Consider the following 21,005-nt stretch of genomic DNA (forward strand, 5'->3'; position numbering starts at 1 on the left):
CTCCGAGCACAACGGACGCTGCGACTGCGGTAACCTTGTCGTTACACTGTTCAATCTTACAATCAATGATATCGCAAAGCAATTGCTCATTCTAGTTGATTCAAAAACTAAGAACAAAATGCTGATATTTACCAATACATTATTTTAAGTTTTATTATCGACTTTCACGACGTTAAAACAACGTGGTGAAATAAAAATGAAGAATTAATGATACTGACATCGACCTGAATAAGAATGACAATTCTTTCGAAAATATAATTTATATTGTCTCATAGAAGAGATTCGTTTCACTATTATTAATGAGCAATGGCTACTATTGTCGAGAGTTTCAGGTATTAGGTATATTTTACGAACATTACTGACTAGGGACTCGAGCTGGTGTTTAGCCGATACCAAAAAGAGAACCTATACTCACACTAGATTATTAAATGTGCGGATGCTCAAGACATAAGAGACCGCGATTTTCTAATGGAACAGTTTTAATAATAAGAACCTAATGTAATCACAATCGCAGTCCCATGTCTATACGATCACAGTTAACGTACTAACTTTAAAAAAAAAAATTGAAATTCCTTTTAATCGCCAAATACGTATAGAATGTAGCGTGTAGCATGTACCACATACGTTCCGTGTTTCAGTATAGTTTAGCTCACGGCAAAATACTGTTTGCACTCGTGTTACACAGCGGAGCTTCCTTCTAACGCTGTAACGCTACTAATGAACTGTTTTGTAGCCAAAAACATGTTGTTCTCTAATAATGCAAATAAATAACGTAATACTTTAACATCTAACTATACATATCGAAAGTTAATATGTCGCACTAATTTTTATTGGAATTAAGTAACTTGGAGAAATCCAAACAATAAAAATGTGAGTGTGTGCAAGTCACACAGGTTGAGGTGAAACTTATAAAATATAAAATAATCGCAAGGGTCAACCACTCCGCAGTGCAACGGAGCAGCCGCACCCCGGGGAACCGCCTGCATGATCACGGTATCCCGACGCCAGGTAGGAATAGAAATACGAGAACGTCTATCAACTGTATAACATCTCGTCACCGCGATACAGGTATTGTTGAATTTGCGTGCAGCGACATTTGTTGATAACAAAGTAAATAGAAATAAAATAAACATGGCGCGTAACTGAAAAAATTAAGATGGCGCGTAACCGAAAAACGTTACATACGTTTTTTCAATAAAGAAGTTCAATGATTTCGATTATAAAAAATACAACATAGAATCTGGTTACGAGCACACTACAACCCGCTGCCATGCGCCACCGTGAGAATGCCAACAAACATATTCTTTGTACGTTTTGTACATTACGTTTGTCATCCGTTGCTGTTCACACGCTGCCCGCTGCGAGGATTAGGTTCCGCCACTCGATGTTAGGCGACACTGAAAGCTTTGTTGGCGAAGCGCTTTTGTGCGGGACGTGTAGTACGATTGATGCTGAAAAATCTTTAAAGCTGTCTGTACATCAGGTTTTGCATTTAGACTACATGTTATTATATTTACTGCACAAAAATGATTTTATGAACATATCCAGTATTAAATTAAAATTCTTTGTGTACGCACTTTTATTATTGAACTAGCGACCCGCCCTCGCTTCGCTTCGGAAACATTAAAACACACATGAAACCAAAAAAAACAAATTAAAAAAAAAAAAAAAAGTAGCCTATGTTCATCAGGGACAATGTCGGCTTCTAATGGAAAAAGAATTTTTCAAATCAGTCCAGTAATTTCGGAGCCTATTCGAAACAAACAAACAAACAAATCTTTCCTCTTTATAATATTATTATGATGATGATATGATATGATATATAAGTATAGAAAAGATAGAGCAGATTGCGTCTTTACTTATGTCTAGTTCTCGAGCTTTGATACGCGAGCGCCGTTAATGCTCCAGCTTAGCGTGCACTCAGTTAACCAGAGATCTAGCCTCCGGTTTAGCTTAACGTCTTGTTAATTGAGTCACTGGGCGACTACGTGGCTTGATTTCCAAGATAATTCACTCCGGTAGAAACTCACAAACTTACCCTTAAGGTAAAGAAAATATTCATATTATTAATATTACAGTCACAACTTACAGTCTAAGTGATATGTAAATATTTACTTATTTTGTAAATTGTATAGTAGTTATTTACAAACATACAAATGTTTACATACTTACGTACATAATATTTAATTTTAATAACATAGTTTTTATTGTTAGTAATACTAGTTAGTGTAAGCAAATAATTATTACGTACATAAGTAAGTTCTGTACGTTGTTAAAATAATTACTTACAGCAACCATAATATTGTGGATTTCGACCTCATATCACCCGGTAGGTAGGAGCAATCATGTTGTGAGGTCTTTGTATTTTTGTTTTGAAATGAATAAGTCTTGGATTTTTTCCTATTTTTCTCGGAAGTTATACTTCAATTGGCCATAAGGTAACTGTTTTTAGAGGTTCACTTAATTAGAAATTTTTTTAATTGATTGATTAATTATGCTCTGGTAGGTGAGCCAACGGCTCTTCTACATATTAACATACAGAAAGAAACAAGTGTGTTTGTTAGCAATTGAGAAGCATTTTTATATATAAACACAATAAAAGGATGAAAGGAAAAAACCTTGTAGATTCGACTTGCAAATACGCTAACAAAAGGTTGTTCGTTAAAATATCCGAGGTCGGGTTCACCTGCGAGGCGAACTAAATGGGAAGTGTCGCCGCGTCGATTAACAGCCCCCGAAATTCTTTCGTAACTCTTGCGAAATCGCAAATTCGTTCGCTTTGTTTGACTTGCCGAAACTTTCGCCCGGTGTGCTTCGCGCTTTTACGCAGATTTCACGGTGTTATTATCTTAGGTTCTCACCCCTTTTCTTATTATACACTGTGACAATACTTTTATTTTTCCAGAGGAAAATTTATGAAGGTAAGACAGATGTAGAGGAATAGTGGAGTCAAAACTGAAACCCATTCGGAATGGACTGTCGCTGTATAATTGTACCTCCTACCTATGCTGATAGCCTTGAGAGGCTATTTCAGCTTCTCCTTGACGTGTAGGTGAGCTCACGGGGCTCAAACCGGGAGTGTTGCTTACACTGGCCTTAGCACGAGCAGTGCTTCACAGAATCTACAACCGCATCAGAAACGCGACCTACGGAGAAGGTCGATTCTCGGAGCTTATTATTCGTCAAAGAGACATGGTTCGCGCGAGGCGGGTGTACCGGTGGACGATCTAGCTACGTTCGCGGTTCCGACATCTTTAAGGCTGAATGCTGCACAACCAACCTCCTCAAACCTTAGCCAGATGCCGAAACTATTTATCTTAGATCTAATTTCTCTCTCAAGCAGGCCAGTGTCATTTATAATATTACACTGCTTGAGAATACCTGTAACTTTACACCTACACGAACTTCAAAGCTTGTCTTGAGACATGAGGTCGAACTTACATTTTAGAATTTTGTCTCCCTTAAAATCTGCACGCAATAATCATCTATATTATTTAAAGGCGGATAAATAATGTAACTAGCATAAAGTTGTAATATGATTGTTCGCGAACCATAAATCCCTCACCGGAAGCGTGTCGGATGCTACGTGTAATTGCAAATGGAAATTGTGACTATGGAGAACCGTAATATGAAGATCTCAACGGCGTTAAGTTTATGACATACCATTGAATCATACCAGATCCCAGTCGCTGCCGTGATTGATGCTAATCGCAATACTTCTAAGGAGAAATAAAAATATTAGACAGCTTAGATCGTTTACAATAGGTAATAATCATAAAACACCGATCCATTTTCGGAACAATATTGAATGTCATTGGACGACCCGTTGACGTCGCATTGTGTTCGTATTTCGCGAATAATGAATCAAAGAGCGAGATATATCAAATAATGTGTACAGAGTTAGGGAACATGACACTACGGGCTTTGTAGTCGAAATATTTTTCGAGTCCCTTTTGCAGAAATTATTTTATTTTCAGGGTTCTTTATGTTACGTTCATAATATTTGATATATTTTTTTATGTGGGTAAGAAAATATGTTTAGAAATGTTTATGAAGTACTTTTATTTATAATTTGCTGTTCTCATTTTTCCGTATAATTTGCTTATTGTAGGGTTTTTTATAGGACATGTTCAAAAATCCTTTCTGTGCAGTCAGTCTCAATGAACGACACTAGTCGTCTACTGAATTAATTTACGTCAGAGACTAGGAGTGTCATGTGGATGGAATTGTATATTAAATACTGATGTAACATGCTAAATATGATATATGGTAATATGCTCTTAAGGTATCCAAATTACCGATTATTGTACCGCATACTTGACTTTTGTTCGTTTGTTTGAGTAGCGAACCGATTTTCATAATGTTGTCTCTTATATCAATATTGTGATATAATATAATAGTTAACCAGTGCTTATAAGCAAATAAAAACAAATAAACGTAATGAGCGTCGAATACAAAACCCCTTTACATGAAAATGATAGAAAGGAAACAAGTAACAAAGGCGATAATATTTGTATGTTTATTGTCGACTGGTGCCACGCTGATGCTGTCGTTCATTCTTTGTGTTCAAGTAATTGAATTGTTGTTTGTTTCCATCGATAAGGTTTTTGTTTGAACACATCTATCGGTTTTACAATTCGATAAATCATTGTTTTTTGTGTACAATGTTGGGAAACTTTTTAATTATAAAGTTCAAGGATAAAAATGTTTATACCGTGATTTGGGCAATCTGTTCAAGCAACCGTCGCCGATGCTAATGATGTAAAGGCTACGTTTACAAATTGTTAGCCTTGTAGGGTTGTGATGAAGGTAAGCACAGGAGCTCTAGTTGGTTCCTGGAACGGTTATTTTCATTACCACGGATTTTCTTTTTAAAAAAATACTTTTAACAAAGTATGTCCTATGTACCTGAAATAGCATACTCGGTAATGACACTGACAACAACAACAAAAAACGAGTAATCAAATATGAAACATTTAATTCGTATAATTTACATTTGTTACCATTCGAACCTTCCTTGAAACAGAAATATCTGCCTATTTTATAACAGAAGCATTGAATGAAAACACGATTGAATAGATGAATTCTAAACAGTGCCCTAACATAGGACCACTTGTGAATCCGCACGGGTAGGTACCACCGCCCTGCCTATTTCTGCCGTGAAGCAGTAATGCGTTTCGGTTTGAGGAGTGGCGCAGCCGTTGTAACTATACTGAGACTTTAGAACTTATGTCTCAAGATGGGTGGCGCATTTACGTTGTAAATGTCTATGGGCTCCAGTAACCACTTAATACCAGGTGGGCTGTGAGCACGTCCACCCATCTAAGCAATAAAATAAAATACGTCAGTTGATTGCTCTTCATTCGACTGCATTTTCGTGGAAGTACTCCGTGAACTCACTAATTACATAACATCTAAAAATGAATTCCCATGTTATGAACATGACTGATGAAGGCTAACCGCCCAGCCTCACAGGTTCACATGAATATCAATTTTCGATTTATATTAAAACACACATTACATAGCTGAACATACAAGCGAATACACATAGCACAGGCGAATGAATTTCTTGTTCAAATACAGTCTTCTGCTCAATACTATATATGGTTTATCGATAAAATAACTCGATGCTTGGAAAATATATATTTAAGATCCTCAAGTACAATACGATCTAGACTGAGCTCTCACAGTCAAGTTTATTGTGAGCACTCCAAGAGTGTAGTCAAATTGTCTGCGAAGAATATTCGGTATTGTTCACAATTTTGGTAGTGTTTTGTTATTTGCTTTATGGAGTACTTTTCTTTTCTCCGTTGTAATGTAAAACGTATTTTTATGTTTAGTCTCTAAATGAAGAATTACGGAGGTGAACATAATGGAAATAAATCGATATTTGCATTTCCAGAAAATGTTGAAGAATATTGGATCAGAAACATATATTTTTTTTTTTTTTTTTTATTGCTTATGTGGGTGGACAAGCTCACAGTCCACCTGGTGTTAAGTGGTTACTGGAGCCCATAGACATCTACAACGTAAATGCGCCACCCACCTTGAGACATAAGTTCTAAAGTCTCAGTATATGTAGTTACAACGGCTACCCTACCCTTCCAACCGAAACGCATTACTGCTTCACGGCAGAAATAGGCGCGGTTGTGGTACCTACCCGTTCGGACTCACAAGAGGTCCTACCACCAGTAACACAAATAATTATGTTGGTGATTACATTTGCCGATCGAGGTCAGAAGTCAGGACTGAGCTACGGGTCAAACTGTTAATACAATTTACTTTCCAACCCGTCGTTTAAAAAGTAAAAGCCACACATAGTCAAACGGTAGTTTAGTATATAAGTTTAATTGCGCTTATATAAATATCTCAAGTCTGCCTTAAGCGATGGCAGATGTAACTGCAGCCTCGTTTAATAATACGCAATACCAGTGTCGAGCTTCCAAGTTGATGGTTGTCTTGATAAAAACATTTCTCCGCCCGATATTACGACACTCGGTATATCCTTGTGGCGTGCCGCTTGCGACAGCGCCCCGTGTCGCCACTCCTGTCGTACGCAGTAAAAAACTGTTTCAACATTCACCCTGCTCGTCGGATAACAGCGCTCAAAACCATTCTATCATAAGTAAGGAGCGGCTAGGGACGCCGCGAGCCGGCTCATGTTTAAATTAGCAATTCCACAGAATACACCTCGCCCTAACTAGCGTCGCACGATCAACAAATATGAAAATGAAGAACACGCGTCGGGAGGTGTGCTCACGTGTCGTGCGCTCGAACTGACACACTCCAACGCATCTATTCCTGGCCAGAATATATCACGTGTGGAGCTTTAAAAGGAAAACGCTGTTTTTTCTTCAAAGCAAATCTTGAGGTGTTAGAAGTTAATGTAATTCTTATTCTTGACGAATCACTGACAGTTGACAGTTGATGGGTTGTGAACTTTGCTGTACACAAAAAACAAAGAATCTATTCTAGGAAAAAAATTAACAGCTGATGGTTTCTTCGAATAGCATATTGGTTGCGGTGTACATATAATTTGAAGGATTCGAAATTTATAATTTAACATGGATCTACAATATAATAACGATGCTACAAAAAAGTATACCTACATTTTAATTTATATTCCTAAAATGGTTTAAGTTTTTTTTGCGTAATTACTGGTGGTAGGACCTCTTGTGATTCCGCGCGGGTAGGTACCACCACCCTGCCTATTTCTGCCGTGAAGCAGTAATGCGTTTCGGTTTGAAGGGTGGGGTAGCCGTTGTAACTATACTGAGATCTTAGAACTTATATCTCAAGGTGGGCTTCCGTTGTAGATGTGTATGGGCTCCAGTAACCTCTTAACATGAGGTGGGCTGTGAGCTCGTCCACCCACCTAAGCAATAAAAAACTAATCTAAACTAATACTTTAAAAAAAAAAACATAAAAAAGTAAAATGGTTAATGGACACATCCACAATCATTTTATTAGATAGGAGTAGACAGACAGGCGAGCTTATAATCGACTTAGTATTCTCGAAGTCTGCAGATGTCACAAAGTAAAAACCGCGACTCACCTTAAGACAAAGGTCGAAGCTTGAAATAGACGGGCGATCGTTTGGTTACGCCTATAAGAGACTTGGCTCTGCCCCCGGCGTTACTGACGTCCATGAGCGACACCAACCTTACCATCAGATAGGCCATATACTCGTCTGCTTAAAAAAGCAATTAGTATAAAAAAGCGGGGCTATTCATGTTACATCGACGACCGTATTATTTATACTAACTAGAATCAAAACAATAGGCTTAAACTTTACTAAAATATAAAATAATAGGAGATAAAATATATAAAAAAATAATTTCATTATTATGAATGCTTTATTCATAATGTTGAAAGGAAATGTTGAAAATGCGTTCGTTCGTTGACTCGCTCGCCTGGAAATAAGCCGATTTCGCTTTACCGAATCTAAAACGTTAATGCGAATTTGCGATGTATTTAACGGAGAATAATGTCTGCGATATTTTTTTTCTCTTCTTGTGTTTGATTGAAAGTGGATATTTAAAATTGAAAAATTAGGACAAAGTCTCAATTATTCGGTAGCGCATTACAGCTTTAGGGTAGAAATAGGCAGGAAGGTGATAGCTTTCCGCGCCACTATCCAATATTTAGACAATCATAAAAACGAGTATACATATATGAGACAACTATACAACAACTATACATGAGACCTTAGAACTTATATATCAAGGTGGGTGGGCCGCATTTACGTCGTAGATGTCTATGGGCTCCAGTAACCACTTTACACCAGGTGGGCTGTGAGCTCGTCCACCCATATAAGTAATAAAAACAAAAAAACAAAAACTAATGCCTAATGATTTCACTCTCGTCATTGACGAGCCTGCATTGACATCGCCACGCTTACCCCCATACGCCAATAAATAACAAGCCCAATGTAAGACTAGCTTAATACCATACGATCCGACTACGCGGCTCGAACGATGAACGTGACGTGAAGCGCTAAATCAGCTGAGCGGGTCAGTTTACGGCACCCGATTTTATTTCGTCCTCACGGTTTTTTTTGTCGTCCTGTGTTTATGGCGCCCTTGTAAACCAAGTAATCTAAGCTACAACTGTCATGTGCTCAGGTAGCAGTGTGGGGCGGTGGTCTCTATCTATAGATGCACTGAAGCAGCCTATTTTAATATCTTGTACAATAATAGATGAATATTTCTGAGTTGGCCTGCCCACATGAGCGTATGAACAAATACATTTAAGTACTCGACTACCTTTTTTAAAGAAATGGTGGAGTGACCACGGACTCAGCCACGAGGGCTGAAATTTGTTAACAACTCCTTAAATGCCTCCGAAGGAAACCTGGGGCAGGGCAAGAAATAAACCATCAGGTCTGCATTCCACCATCCTTTCCATTTAGGCTCAAATCTCAAATAAAGCTTATTGCTTATTAACTATTAGTTACGTGACGCATTGCTTATAGAGTCCAGTAGTTAGTCCAGTTGTTAGTTCATTACTACTTAGACGCCCTTGAATAGAAATCAATAAAACTCTAATCTGATAAAAAGTCTGATAAGTAAAGAGGTAAAATGTAAAAGGCTGAAGCGTTTTTGTGTGTTAGTGCAGAGCGGCAGGTGAGCTTACTGTCCGCCTGCTGCGCGCGATAGAAGCCTATCCGAAATGCGACAAGGTCACCCACAACTTGAGATACAAAGTCGAGGTTTCGATTTCCTTGGCGTAGGCACGATTCTTTCTTTCCCACTTTCTTCTCGTAAGAATTAAATCGTTAATAGAAAGTGGCACAAATGGCGACCGCTTTAGACTTGGACCGACACATTTAACCTAACGTCACGTATTTCGTCTACATCAGAGCACTAACGTCGCCCGCGTTATTACCCATTCAGGCACACCCTCGCGATACAGGATCAACTAATCATCTCCTACTCACAGCTAGAAAACCGCGCAAAAGGGGATGCTGTACGTAAAAACTTTGGATTTCATACCAAATCGTAGGGAAAATAAGTTTGTTTATTTATGCTGACAGAAAAACAAGTCACTTAAAATTATCCTTTGTCTATGGCAGTAACGTTGTTAATACATTGATTAGGGAACGAAAAGCAGATCAAAAGATCAGTCGTGCCACACTTCATGTAGGCCCGTATCGCTTAAAGTAAGGTTTTAGTTAATTTTAGTAAGTATAATAATATGAATCAGCTTAATTAATCACAAATTTTAATCACTTTTGGTTATCGGTAAATATCATTACTACAATTATATAGACCATTCGATACTGTGCTTAAATCAAATCAATCCAGTTTTTAGCTAAAATTTAATTTGACAAAATTAATCCTTTTACTCATCGATATATGCTTTTACTGCTTAAGAAATAGCGTTATCTTCCAGAATGACCCATTATTTATCTGTGACATAATTCTGTTAATAATCTGTAAGTGATGTCACGTAAATAGAATCCGTTTTTGAAACCCACTCAACTGCTTTAGTCAATCAATTAGAAAAAAAAAGAGTATCTATCTTAACCTAACAACATAAAACCCGCTCTTGCACACACCAAAATAATGAACATCATTAACGCTCATTGCTATAAACATCACTAAAAGTCCAACACTCGTTACGTCGTTTTAAATTTTCCGCGTAAACGAGTACACATTAAAATCATGAAGCACCGGCCCTCGCATGATTAATAGGATCCGAAGGCACTTTAATATAACCCACGTTTGGGTCCTCTCTAACAGACAGAACGTAAACACGTATATTACATTGAAATTGTTACAATGAGGATTCTATGTACCCTTGAAGTGTTTGGACTATATATCTGTATTAAGTCTTTAATGTAAGCAAAGGTTAATAAAATGGCTTATCGCTTACCTGGTGTTAAATAGTTACTAGAGTCCGCGGCACCACAGGGAGAATTGTTTTAAAAAAGTCCTCGTGGCCTAAAGGATCAGACGTCCGGTGCAGTCGTATGTAGTGATGCATCGGTGTTTGAATCCCGCCGTCAGCTACCAATTTTTCCAATGAAATACGTACCAAATGCTCACGATTTACTTCCACGGTGAAGTAATAACATCGTATAATAAAAATCAAGCCCGCAAAATTATAATTTGTGTAATTACTAGTAGTAGGAAGTCTTGTGAGACCTCACGGGTAGGTACCACCGCCCAACCTATTTCTGCCGTGAAGCAGTAATGCGTTTCGGTTCGAAGGGCGGGGCAGCCGTTGTACTGTTAAGAGTGAGACCTTAGAACACATGTCTCAATGTGGGTGGCGGCATTTACGTTGTAGATGTCTATGAGCTTCAGTAACCACTGAACACCAGGTGGGCTGTAAGCTGCCCCATCCTCCGAACCGAAACTGCTTCACGGCAGAAATAGGCAGGGTGGTTTGTTTGAACCAAATTATTCAGCTATCAAGTTGCAACCTTATGGTATTAAGCGATTAAGAACTAAAAAAGAAGGCGGTGAGCCAAGTGTAAGAACTAAATGAGAAGGTGGGGTAGCGTGTAGTCATTGTTCGGTTCCGTAGTTCGGATTTATGGTCAAAGTAAGATACAAATAATCCCAAAAACAACTTAACTGAATATTGCTAGTTCCTTCAAACAGTTTTTATAAAATTATACTTTTAAGACCTACGAGTGGAATGTCAGAATTATCTACTTGACACTTAATGTCATAATATGTTTTTACGATCTAAGAACATAATTATTTACACATTCTACGAACTTCTATAAAATATACACTTTTTAAATTTTAGTGAATAAATTTGCTATGAATTACAAAGCGACTACCCTGCCCTCAGTTTAATAAGTACGACTACACCATGGCTGATGTCGGCAGCCGGCCTGCGCAGAATTACGTATTTCTGTTTGCCTATCGGACCCTAAAAATACGAGCCCGTTAATATCCCGATAAATTAAAATTACTAAGAGAAACAAAATGGTTTTTTTTAAATTAATTTGCTTAAGGTTTAAAAAGTTCAAATTTCAAAGGATTAAATCGGTTTAGTGGTTTTTTATCTTCAAGGATCGTTTTCGAAGTCTGAAAGGCAATAACTACGATCGTTAATTAAAAAAAAAACATTAGGTAAAGCATAGCATCACCAGTCGTTTTATGAACTTCAAATTTGGCGAATACAGAATTTAAAGAGTCTGGTGGACGCCATCACCTTCTCCCTAGCCAGAGGATCTCACATCGTTCATTATTAAGATTAATTATGTTACATTGGACTGAAATACATATTAAAACATGCTTTGTTCGATCGGGATATTTCTGACATGTGAAATAATTGAGAGTAAAGATAATTTGGGGAGCTTAAAGGCAAAGGGAAGATCTTCCACCGAGCTGGTGAAATTGCTCGGTAGACCGACAGCCGGAATGTTGTTGTTCGGCACTTGGAATATACGCCAGCTTATGTTGAAAATGTCGTAAGCATGTCATGTCTGGCACCTGTCAAATATCTTGTGTCCTATGATGGCTACCCGCCACAACAAGAAAATACCATGTCAATAATAACAGACGTGTACATCTTAAAAAAAAAGAAACAGCGTGTGTTACATTCCATTGATATTTTTTATGGCGAGAATAAAAGCGTATGCCATTTCACGCGCTATCACCTACAGGACGTATCAGCGATGAATGCACTCAGGGCCGCGTGTTCCCGTTCAACTTTTGAAAGGGCAGATGTAGGCCGCGCTCTGCTGTGACGTGCGGTTTGCGGCCAAACGATCCCCGGCCGCGATACTGCCTGCCGCTGACAATATATTCCAGCGATTTTTGTTCCGGAAAACAAAAGTAAGCCGTTTGGTTTTTGGTCCAACGAGGAATCGACCGTTTTATTGGCGCTCCCGACGATCAGCCTCACCGAGATTAAACTATGTTTGTTCGGTGTGTGTTCGCTGCGTTTTTATGTACACACGAGAACGGGTCGGCGCCCGGCGCGGCGGTTGCTTGGCGGGTGACCCTGATTGAATCTACATTGTAATACATAGATACCTAAATGTTACATCGCTGTAATTTATTTAATGCGAAACCAACGGTTGGTTATTTAGAAATAAAATGTTCAATGTGCGCGAATCGAAACGAATTTTATTCCTTTGGACCCTTTAGTTAACTGCGAGCCGAAATTGTGTTAGCAATGGATTCATTTATTACATTCATGTTAATTTAAAATGACTGGATTCGATACGCAGATACGCAATTCAACCAACTTTTGTGATTTAAACTACTTTTACGTTTTATCTTACGTAAAGTAATGTGAAAGGATTCAAAGGATAGTAAGAAAATTATTATAATTAATAACTCAAATTGGGCTAATAAAAGTTTGAATACATTTTAAATACATTTTCGATTACAATACCTACTCGAACGTTATTTTAATCTGTATTTATATATTTCACGTATACGTATCTTTTTTTATTGTACGTGTGTATAAGTTAGAACTGTTCTGTTGTAGTCGAATGTAAAATGGCTATAATAATAAGTGGGGACAAATCGCACACACTCATCCGGCCCCAATTTAGGATTCCCTGTGTTATAGGGTTAAATAAAAACTTATATTCGTTTAAATACATACATATATAGATAATAGACACCCAGATAAAGGGCAAACAAACCATAGAATGTTACATAGAATGTTAGAAACCATAGAATGTTTGGTCTATATGGAAATCGAACCCACGACCCTCGACGCACCAGTCAGTGCCGCTATCTACTGCATTACCGATTCGGTCAAATAATTATGTTATTGCATACAATTATTTATTTACACGTGGAATTATGTACTTACTTATTGTGCTTCTTTGGCCATGTATGATGTATACACAGCTTGTAGGGATTATACATAGCGGTACGAACACATTCTTGTCCAGAGATCGGTAACGTAGGCCTGTTTGTTCTAATTCAAGTCATATTATATATACGGCTTAATAATATTGTTTAATATGATGGGATGCGTGTACATATATTATTATATGATATGAAAAAGAGCGAATCCTGACATTGTTGTCGGTTTTTCACAGTGGTGAAGCTGTATCGGTGCACCAAGTCACTGGTAAAGTCATGAGGATTTAAAGGTGCCTGTCAAGACAAACTTGAATTGATCACCTCAGTCTTTTATGGCAATCATTAACAAGCTTAGGGCATTGTTAACGATGGGAACATGACAGATTGTCCATAAGCTGGTCTTCCTTTGATGACAATAGAATAAGAATAACGTGCTAGATCTCAAATCCACAACATCAGGATGAAAGGTTAAAGAATGAATTCAGAATTTTTCAAATAGCAAATGTTGTTACAGCTTCGACGTCCGCGGGAAGCCATTGTCAGAAGCCCGACATTGGTCCGCTCCGGAAGTGTTCGGTCCTCGAGCCCACTTCTCCACCTCCCCCGCCCCGGCGTCGCTGCTGGTCCGGGACGTGAAGCGCCGCGACGAGGGCGTCTACAGGTGCCGGGTGGATTTCCGCAACACGCAGACAACTAGTTTCCGCTACAATCTTACTGTTGTCGGTAAGTGAAATTCAATTATGGTTTTTGGAACGAAGTTCCTTACGGCAGGCTTGGAGGAGATAGGGATTTTGCTGCGCGACCGAACTGAAAAAAATGTGATAGTAAAACCGTAAGAAAAAGCCCGTGGAATAAAACCGTTAAATGAGACGTGCGCAGGCGCGACAGTCGTATACACAAGCGAGTAGTGTATAATACCTTTCTCTTTCTCCTTCTTTTTGTAATTATTTCTATTTCTATGTAATTTTATGTTGTCAAACAAAAATAAAGAGACATATTTTGTTATTTTAATTGATAATTTGAATTACGATTTTTTTTTTAAGTAATTTATTATTACCTAAAATACTGAATTTCCTAAATACTTTCCTGTACTTAAATAAAAACGAATCAGCAAAATTTAAGAGAAAAATCAAGAAAACCTACATAAAATTGAGCACGATTTTTTTTTGCAAATTGTGTCGATTCTACATTAACCGAAGGAATTTCGTTCCTACCTGGTGTCCCACGACACCACATCTTTTTTTATTTGTTATTGTGTATGTCATGGCGTTACGCCATGGTTTTCACACTTAAGATCTATTACAATGAAAATACAATACAATTATATAAAACATTAACATTACTTGTTTATTACAAAAAGCTACGTCTTAGTTTCTACGCAAATAGCTATTTTGTGATGGTTATAGCCACTACAACTTCTTTGAAACATACAAATGTAATTACTGCGAAACTATTCACAAAATATAGCTTAATATTCACAATATATATTTAAGTTATATGACTCTGACATTAATTTATTTTGCATAAATTGCTTATTGCGCCCATATGCACATGCTCATAGATGTAGTGACCCACCGTGCAGAGAGTAGGCACTCTTACTCATGGAGACTAGCAACTGATAACGTCTCAGGCATAGCCAAAGAACATTTTTAAGCTTCTAAGAAACATGCTAGGTCTAGTCAAGTAGTAAGCAGGATAATTAATTCTAGAACATGGTAAAAATGATCTTTGGAAATGTATTATTGACGAATGCAAATCTTTTAGCGTAAAATGATGAACATTTAACTTCTCTAAGGAAGTATTTTTCGTCTTTAACTTTTGTGTAGACCGTGAAGATGATATTTATTCAGACATTCCGAAATCAAAAATGTATTGAGATGGTAATAAATCACTGTAGCGATTTCCTTAAGAATACGCTAATATTTTGCTTTAAAAGTTTGAATTTTTTTATATGTGGTGTTAACACCATATTTAATTTCATCCGAAAATCAATTAAGCAAATCCGGTGAGCCTCACTCCTTATTAGATAAGCAAGTAATCCGCAATTGTACGGCTGAAGGCGCCAGGCATGTTTAGAATTGTCTGATAGATATACGGGTTTTAATCATTATTGAATACTACCTTTTGTGATGGAGGAATGCTCGTGGCCTTGAGGCCCGTGGAGTCAGCCGTAGAAACAGGGGTTCAAAGGAACTCTACAAGTTATCTTTTCGAGGTTCCCTGACCGATAGAGTCTCCTGCAGAAAAAGACCCCACTTTTTTTCGGGTCGGGGCCGAATCTTTTAAGAGGTTCCCGCGCCTAGTGAGCACTCTGGATATGTGGAATTAGGTGCCCGAATATGGTCAATGGGGATAGAGTGTGTGATCTATTTAAGTTACAGAAGATCATAAAGGGTGCATTGGCTGTAAAAAACAGCAACGGTGGGGAATATGGTCTCGGCCATCTAGGGATGAAAATTGACACACACAACAGAAATATGAACATAGGCAAATCAATTTCACTGCTGACTCTGGACTACCACTTCCGGTCAAATAATTTAGTTTACATTTCAACAATTAAACAACTATCAAAGTGAACGAGTCTGCGAACAAGTTGCTATGAAACAGATGAAAGCATTCTTAGCTGCTAAATGTAATTTGATATCGAAGGCCTGACGGAATTTCCAATCAATGTTGGGTACATTCTTAGCGCGGCGCCGTGTCATCCAAACTAATTAATGCGACTCGAAGTGAATTAACGTGGCTTCGTTAGTTTACTGGCATTATTACTTGAATCGAATCGCTGTCAAAGTGCTGTGTAATATGTGGATTGTTTTTTTTATGCAAGCGGCCTGGTCTCTCTTCACCATTTAATGTTCAATAGTCCCCATAGAAATTACAACTTCAGTATCACCAAACAACACAGCCATGGGGGCAACCTCTCCGTCATATAGTTTGAAAAATGCCTTGTCATGGCGTTATCATCAGTTATCCTGAAGCAAGCCAGCATCACAGCCGGCTCACCGCGCTTCTTGGTCCTGCGGCTTGCACCTTCACTGCCTCATCAGGCCGCTACAGCTTCTCCCAGCCCACGAGCGAATCATCAACACATGGGGCATACATCTCCGACGCAGTAACTCTATATTACATGAACAACTTCCGGCACTGACGCTTCATTCAAGCTCAGTCTCGAGTTACCGCAGATTTCGAGCAGCGCTGATACTTGCAAGCTAATCTCAGCACTGACAACGCTAACTAAAGAGTAGGACCCCGCTCTTGGATGCGAGTGGTGTAGCAGTAGTTGTCATATAACAGAAGATATTTGACAGATGCCTGAATCCCGCTAACGACATTTTCAATAAAAGTTTGCATATGTATACAAGTACGAAGTTCCGAACAACAGCATTTGGACCGTCATCGTGTCGGTCTATCGAGCAATTCCACCAGCTTGGTGAAAGATCTTTCTTTTTCGTTAAGCTCCTAACACCAGTCAGTGAACAAAATATTTTCCAGTGTGTTGTATATCACTTGAGATAAGTTGGTAGAAGTGTATTGAACTTACAACCCACATGATATTGAGTACTAGCCCAAACCGGTCATAACGTGGGCTCAAACTGAATCGGGATAGAGTAAGTATCGCAGAAGCTAAGCAGGTCTTTACGGCAAGAGCAGTTCACACCATGACACCTAAGGAAATAAATGGTTTTCTAGACTGAATTAAGCTTCCATTATTGTTACAAAACATGCCATTAAATTAATTCTTGTTACAAACAAAAACAAACATGTCTAAAGCGAAAATATGACCTTCGCACGAAATGCCGTGGAAATGCTAATAGCTTACATTCCTCGCACTTTGCTGAAGGTGAGAGATTCATTTACACGAATACCAATTTTATTTACGGAAAGCAAACATGAGACGAAACTCAATAAGCTTTCAATTTATCTGCCCCTTAACTGCGAGACTTTATACTAACTGTACTGTAATATAATAAAAGACTGACACTGTAAATACGCTTAAAGCATATGTAGATATTAAATTCCCAGACAAAGGGAAAATAAGCCTGTTCGTTTCACGAATGTTTGTCTGCTGTGGGAATCGAATCAATAATCTTGGGTCTAGCAATTTGGGGCCCTATCTACCGTGACGCCGAGACGGCCAGCAAACATTATTAAAAAAATATCAAACAACATTAAATTATTCCTATTTGTACTTAATTACATAAAACAAACAGAATAAATAAATATAATACTAAATTATATAGTGCCTAATGGTATTCTTAGCTGAGAAAGTACTTTTATGAAAAATAATCCTATAACAAATTTTGCTCTTTGCTTTTTTAGAATCTGGGGGGCAGTGAAAAACGTAACGCGCTGAAACGTCTTAGCGAGTCCCTTCATTAGATGTTCGTTGTAACACGTTGTTTTCACGTAGGGAAAGTACCATCCCCGTAAAATGTTAAAATTGATACCTAACAGATTTTTATACCCGTACCTATCTCAGTAATCATAATCAGAATAAATACCTATTCATTAAATTCAGGATTTTTTTTATTGCTTAGATGGGTGGACGAGCTCACAGCCCACCTGGTGTTAAGTGGATACTGGAGCCCTTGGACATCTAGAGCTTAAATGCGCCACCCACCTTGAGATATAAGTTCTAAGATCTCAATATAGTTACAACGGCTGCCCCACCCTTCAAACCGAAATGCATTACTGTTTCACGGCAGAAATAGGTAGAGCGGTGGTACCTACCCGCGCGGACTCACAAGAGGTCCTACCATCAGTGACCATTTTGAACTACAAAAGACTTGTCCAAAATTTTAGAGATTACAATTAGCTCAAGATGAAAGTGGGAAAAAAATTGGTAGACCAAACTGCACCTAAGTTATTGACCCACTGGTATAGCTTATTTGAATTTTCGTCAAAAAGAAATTACAGCGAAATGCTGCGCATCCCATGGACTTTTTTCGGACATGGAGCCGAACCCCTTACGAAGTCCGCGCACTCCAATGCGTTGGTCTGCCAAGGTCCGCACTACCTTCGATTACACAGTCTACGATGCTCTTAGCGAAGCCGAGGACAAGACGAGAAGGCACAACATCGTGAGTACGAAACTTATAGATGGAGGCGGTCACGACCTACACACATAATAAGTATGACTTTTAGAAGCAATATCTGTACCTCGGAGCAGCAATACACAGGCTAAATGAAATCCTAATAATAGGTCTGTATTTAAAATACCCTAAATAACGTTTTAATTCAATCAATTGTGAAACAATATTCAAGGGACCTGGTCCCTAAACCAATAGCAATTAATCAGGCCAATACAGCGCAGGTGATCGCCAACAGCACCGTTCGATTAGCATCCAACCTAAACTGAACAATACTGGTCCCTAACCAAGCTTCTAATCCAAAGTAGTAAGGTTCAAATATGCTTAATTTGATTGTGGAATATAGCGGTGCTGCCGGCCACAACGGTGGGCTATTTTGGCTTGCTCCGTTTAAAGCATCGCAGCTCAATTGGGTTTTACATACGACACGGCAGACTCGCTCAATCTAACTTTACCCTTTAATGGTTCAACTAGAAGCCAACTACCAAATTTAGTCTGTTTATATTGTACAAAGACAAACCGAAACTTTTGGCAGACGAGAGTACGATTCACAAATTAGTTTTGATTAATAAAGGCTCGGCCATCATAAAATGAATTTCAAGTGAATATGCCACATCATTTCACAGTGGTTAGCCCAATTTTGGTTTTGTTAGATAAACTACTGAATTTATTCAAATTTACATTAATTCTATTACCGATAAAACATCATTGGATGAACCATTGCTAGATATTAAATAACATGCATTTTGCATTTTTCTGTTTGTAAAAGCAATTTAACTATTTGCAATGTTCCTTACGATTGCACCTAGACTTCCACGGTGAAGGAATAACATCGTGTAATATAAATCAAACCCGCAAAAATTATAATTTGCGTAATTAGTGGTGGTAGGACCCCTTGTGAGTCCGCACGGGTAGGTACCACCGCCCTGCCTATTTCTGCCGTGAAGCAGTAATGCGTTTAGGTTTGAAGGGTGGGGCGGCCGTTGTAACTATACTGAGACCTTAGAACTTATATCTCAAGGTGGGTGGCGCATTTACGTTATAGATGTCTATGGGCTCCAGTAACCACTTAACACCACGTGGGCTGTGAGCTCCTCCACCCACCTAAGCAATAAAAATAAATAAATAAAAGAACTTCCAATACGAAATGCATAGCTATCCATCGATAGCATGCATTGCTATGCGCACGAGGGATGCTCGTTATTCTGGCTATCAGAACCTTTCTCGAAGCATGGTTCAGGACAGCCGATCGAAACTTGTATCTGAAGTGAAGAACCCTCTGAGGTGGGTCGCCACGTGAACTGCATTTAGTACAAGGATACAAGCTTCCGGCCCGGCTTCTGACCAAGCGGCTACCCGAGCCTGTAAACATTATATACAAATATGTTAATCCGTGCTTTGAAACATGAGCTCATGTTGCATAAAAATAAAACTCTTCAAAACTAGAGCACACAGATGATTGTTGCCTACAATAATTTGCCAAAAGCCAAGATGGTAATCAACCTGACTACATCAGTAATAAAGGGAGAGGATTTAAAAGAGTTGTTAGAGTAATAGGTGGTAAAAATAAAGAAAATGTGATAATTATCGAGAGATAACGTTGTAAAGTTTATATAAATGCTGTAACACAGAAAACATCTCGATTTTAGGTCTTTGGAACAGGACACAAAAACGTTTATTTTCATGAACCAGTTTGTTCCAATAGTTGAATCTGATATAAATTAGTTTTCGATTTTCATTTGAAAATGTTGAAATTTAATTCAACACCTATCGCAAAACATACCTTAGAATTGTTAGAAATGATTTTAATAGTAGACACGGCTCGTGTGAAAGTATTTAGAAGATCCTCATTAAGATATTCACAGCGTTCAGATTAAAGAAGCTCTCGTTTTAGATGGAAAGTGTTTTAATACAATAACGGGGCAGCTTGAGAGTTTAGAATCGATTTGACTCGGGATAAGGTAAACGACGTAATGATAATCGAAATAATCTACATTGAGATTAGACGGGAAAGATCAGGAGAATGCTAATAGAAAGACAACAGGCTTGTTATCAGATCCACGATATAGAATCTGAGTGGTTTTAGCGTTTAGGCTTGAGCTAGCTTAGATAACGTAGACTCCCAAGTAGTTGTTTAGTTACGTAGTGTATATATATATTGTGAACTTGTAGCAGGTATGATGTCATCGTTCTCGTCAAACGCGTCTTTTGCGATGAAGGACTCGGCAAGTAAACTAACCCACAGACACAACCCACTGAGTTTCTCGCCGGATCTTCTCAGTGGGTCGCGTTTCCGATCCGGTGGTAGATTCTGCGAAGCACTGCTCTGACGTCGTTGCTAACACTAACCCTAGCAGGTTTGAACTCCGTGAGCTCACCTACTAGTTAAGGCTATGCTGAAATAGTCTCTCAAGACCATCAGCTTAGGTAGTAAAGAAAAAAGGGTATGATTAATTTTCAATGAGTTCCTAAAGTGCTTTCATGAATTATTATCACCTCGATGATTTTCTATCCAAATTTTAATCTTAGCTAGTAGCAGTAGGGCATCACTTAAGCAGTCATTAGCTTAAACTTATGTCACAAAGTAATTGTGTGTTCTAGTTGCGATGACTCGGAGAGTGACTGC

General features: G+C 38.4%; 1 protein-coding gene across 1 annotated transcript in view; it reads left to right on the top strand.

The window, feature by feature from the left end:
- The window catches only part of LOC101741569 (nephrin), a 396,854-nt gene that overhangs the window by 234,984 nt on the left and 140,865 nt on the right, over window positions 1-21,005 (top strand). The window contains exon 4 of the mRNA XM_038010776.2: window positions 13,804-14,012. Within this exon, the coding sequence (XP_037866704.1) occupies window positions 13,804-14,012 (209 nt within the window). The remainder of the gene's footprint in view (window positions 1-13,803; window positions 14,013-21,005) is intronic.

Source organism: Bombyx mori, chromosome 4 (genome assembly GCF_030269925.1).
Source record: "Bombyx mori chromosome 4, ASM3026992v2".
NCBI lineage: Eukaryota > Metazoa > Arthropoda > Insecta > Lepidoptera > Bombycidae > Bombyx > Bombyx mori.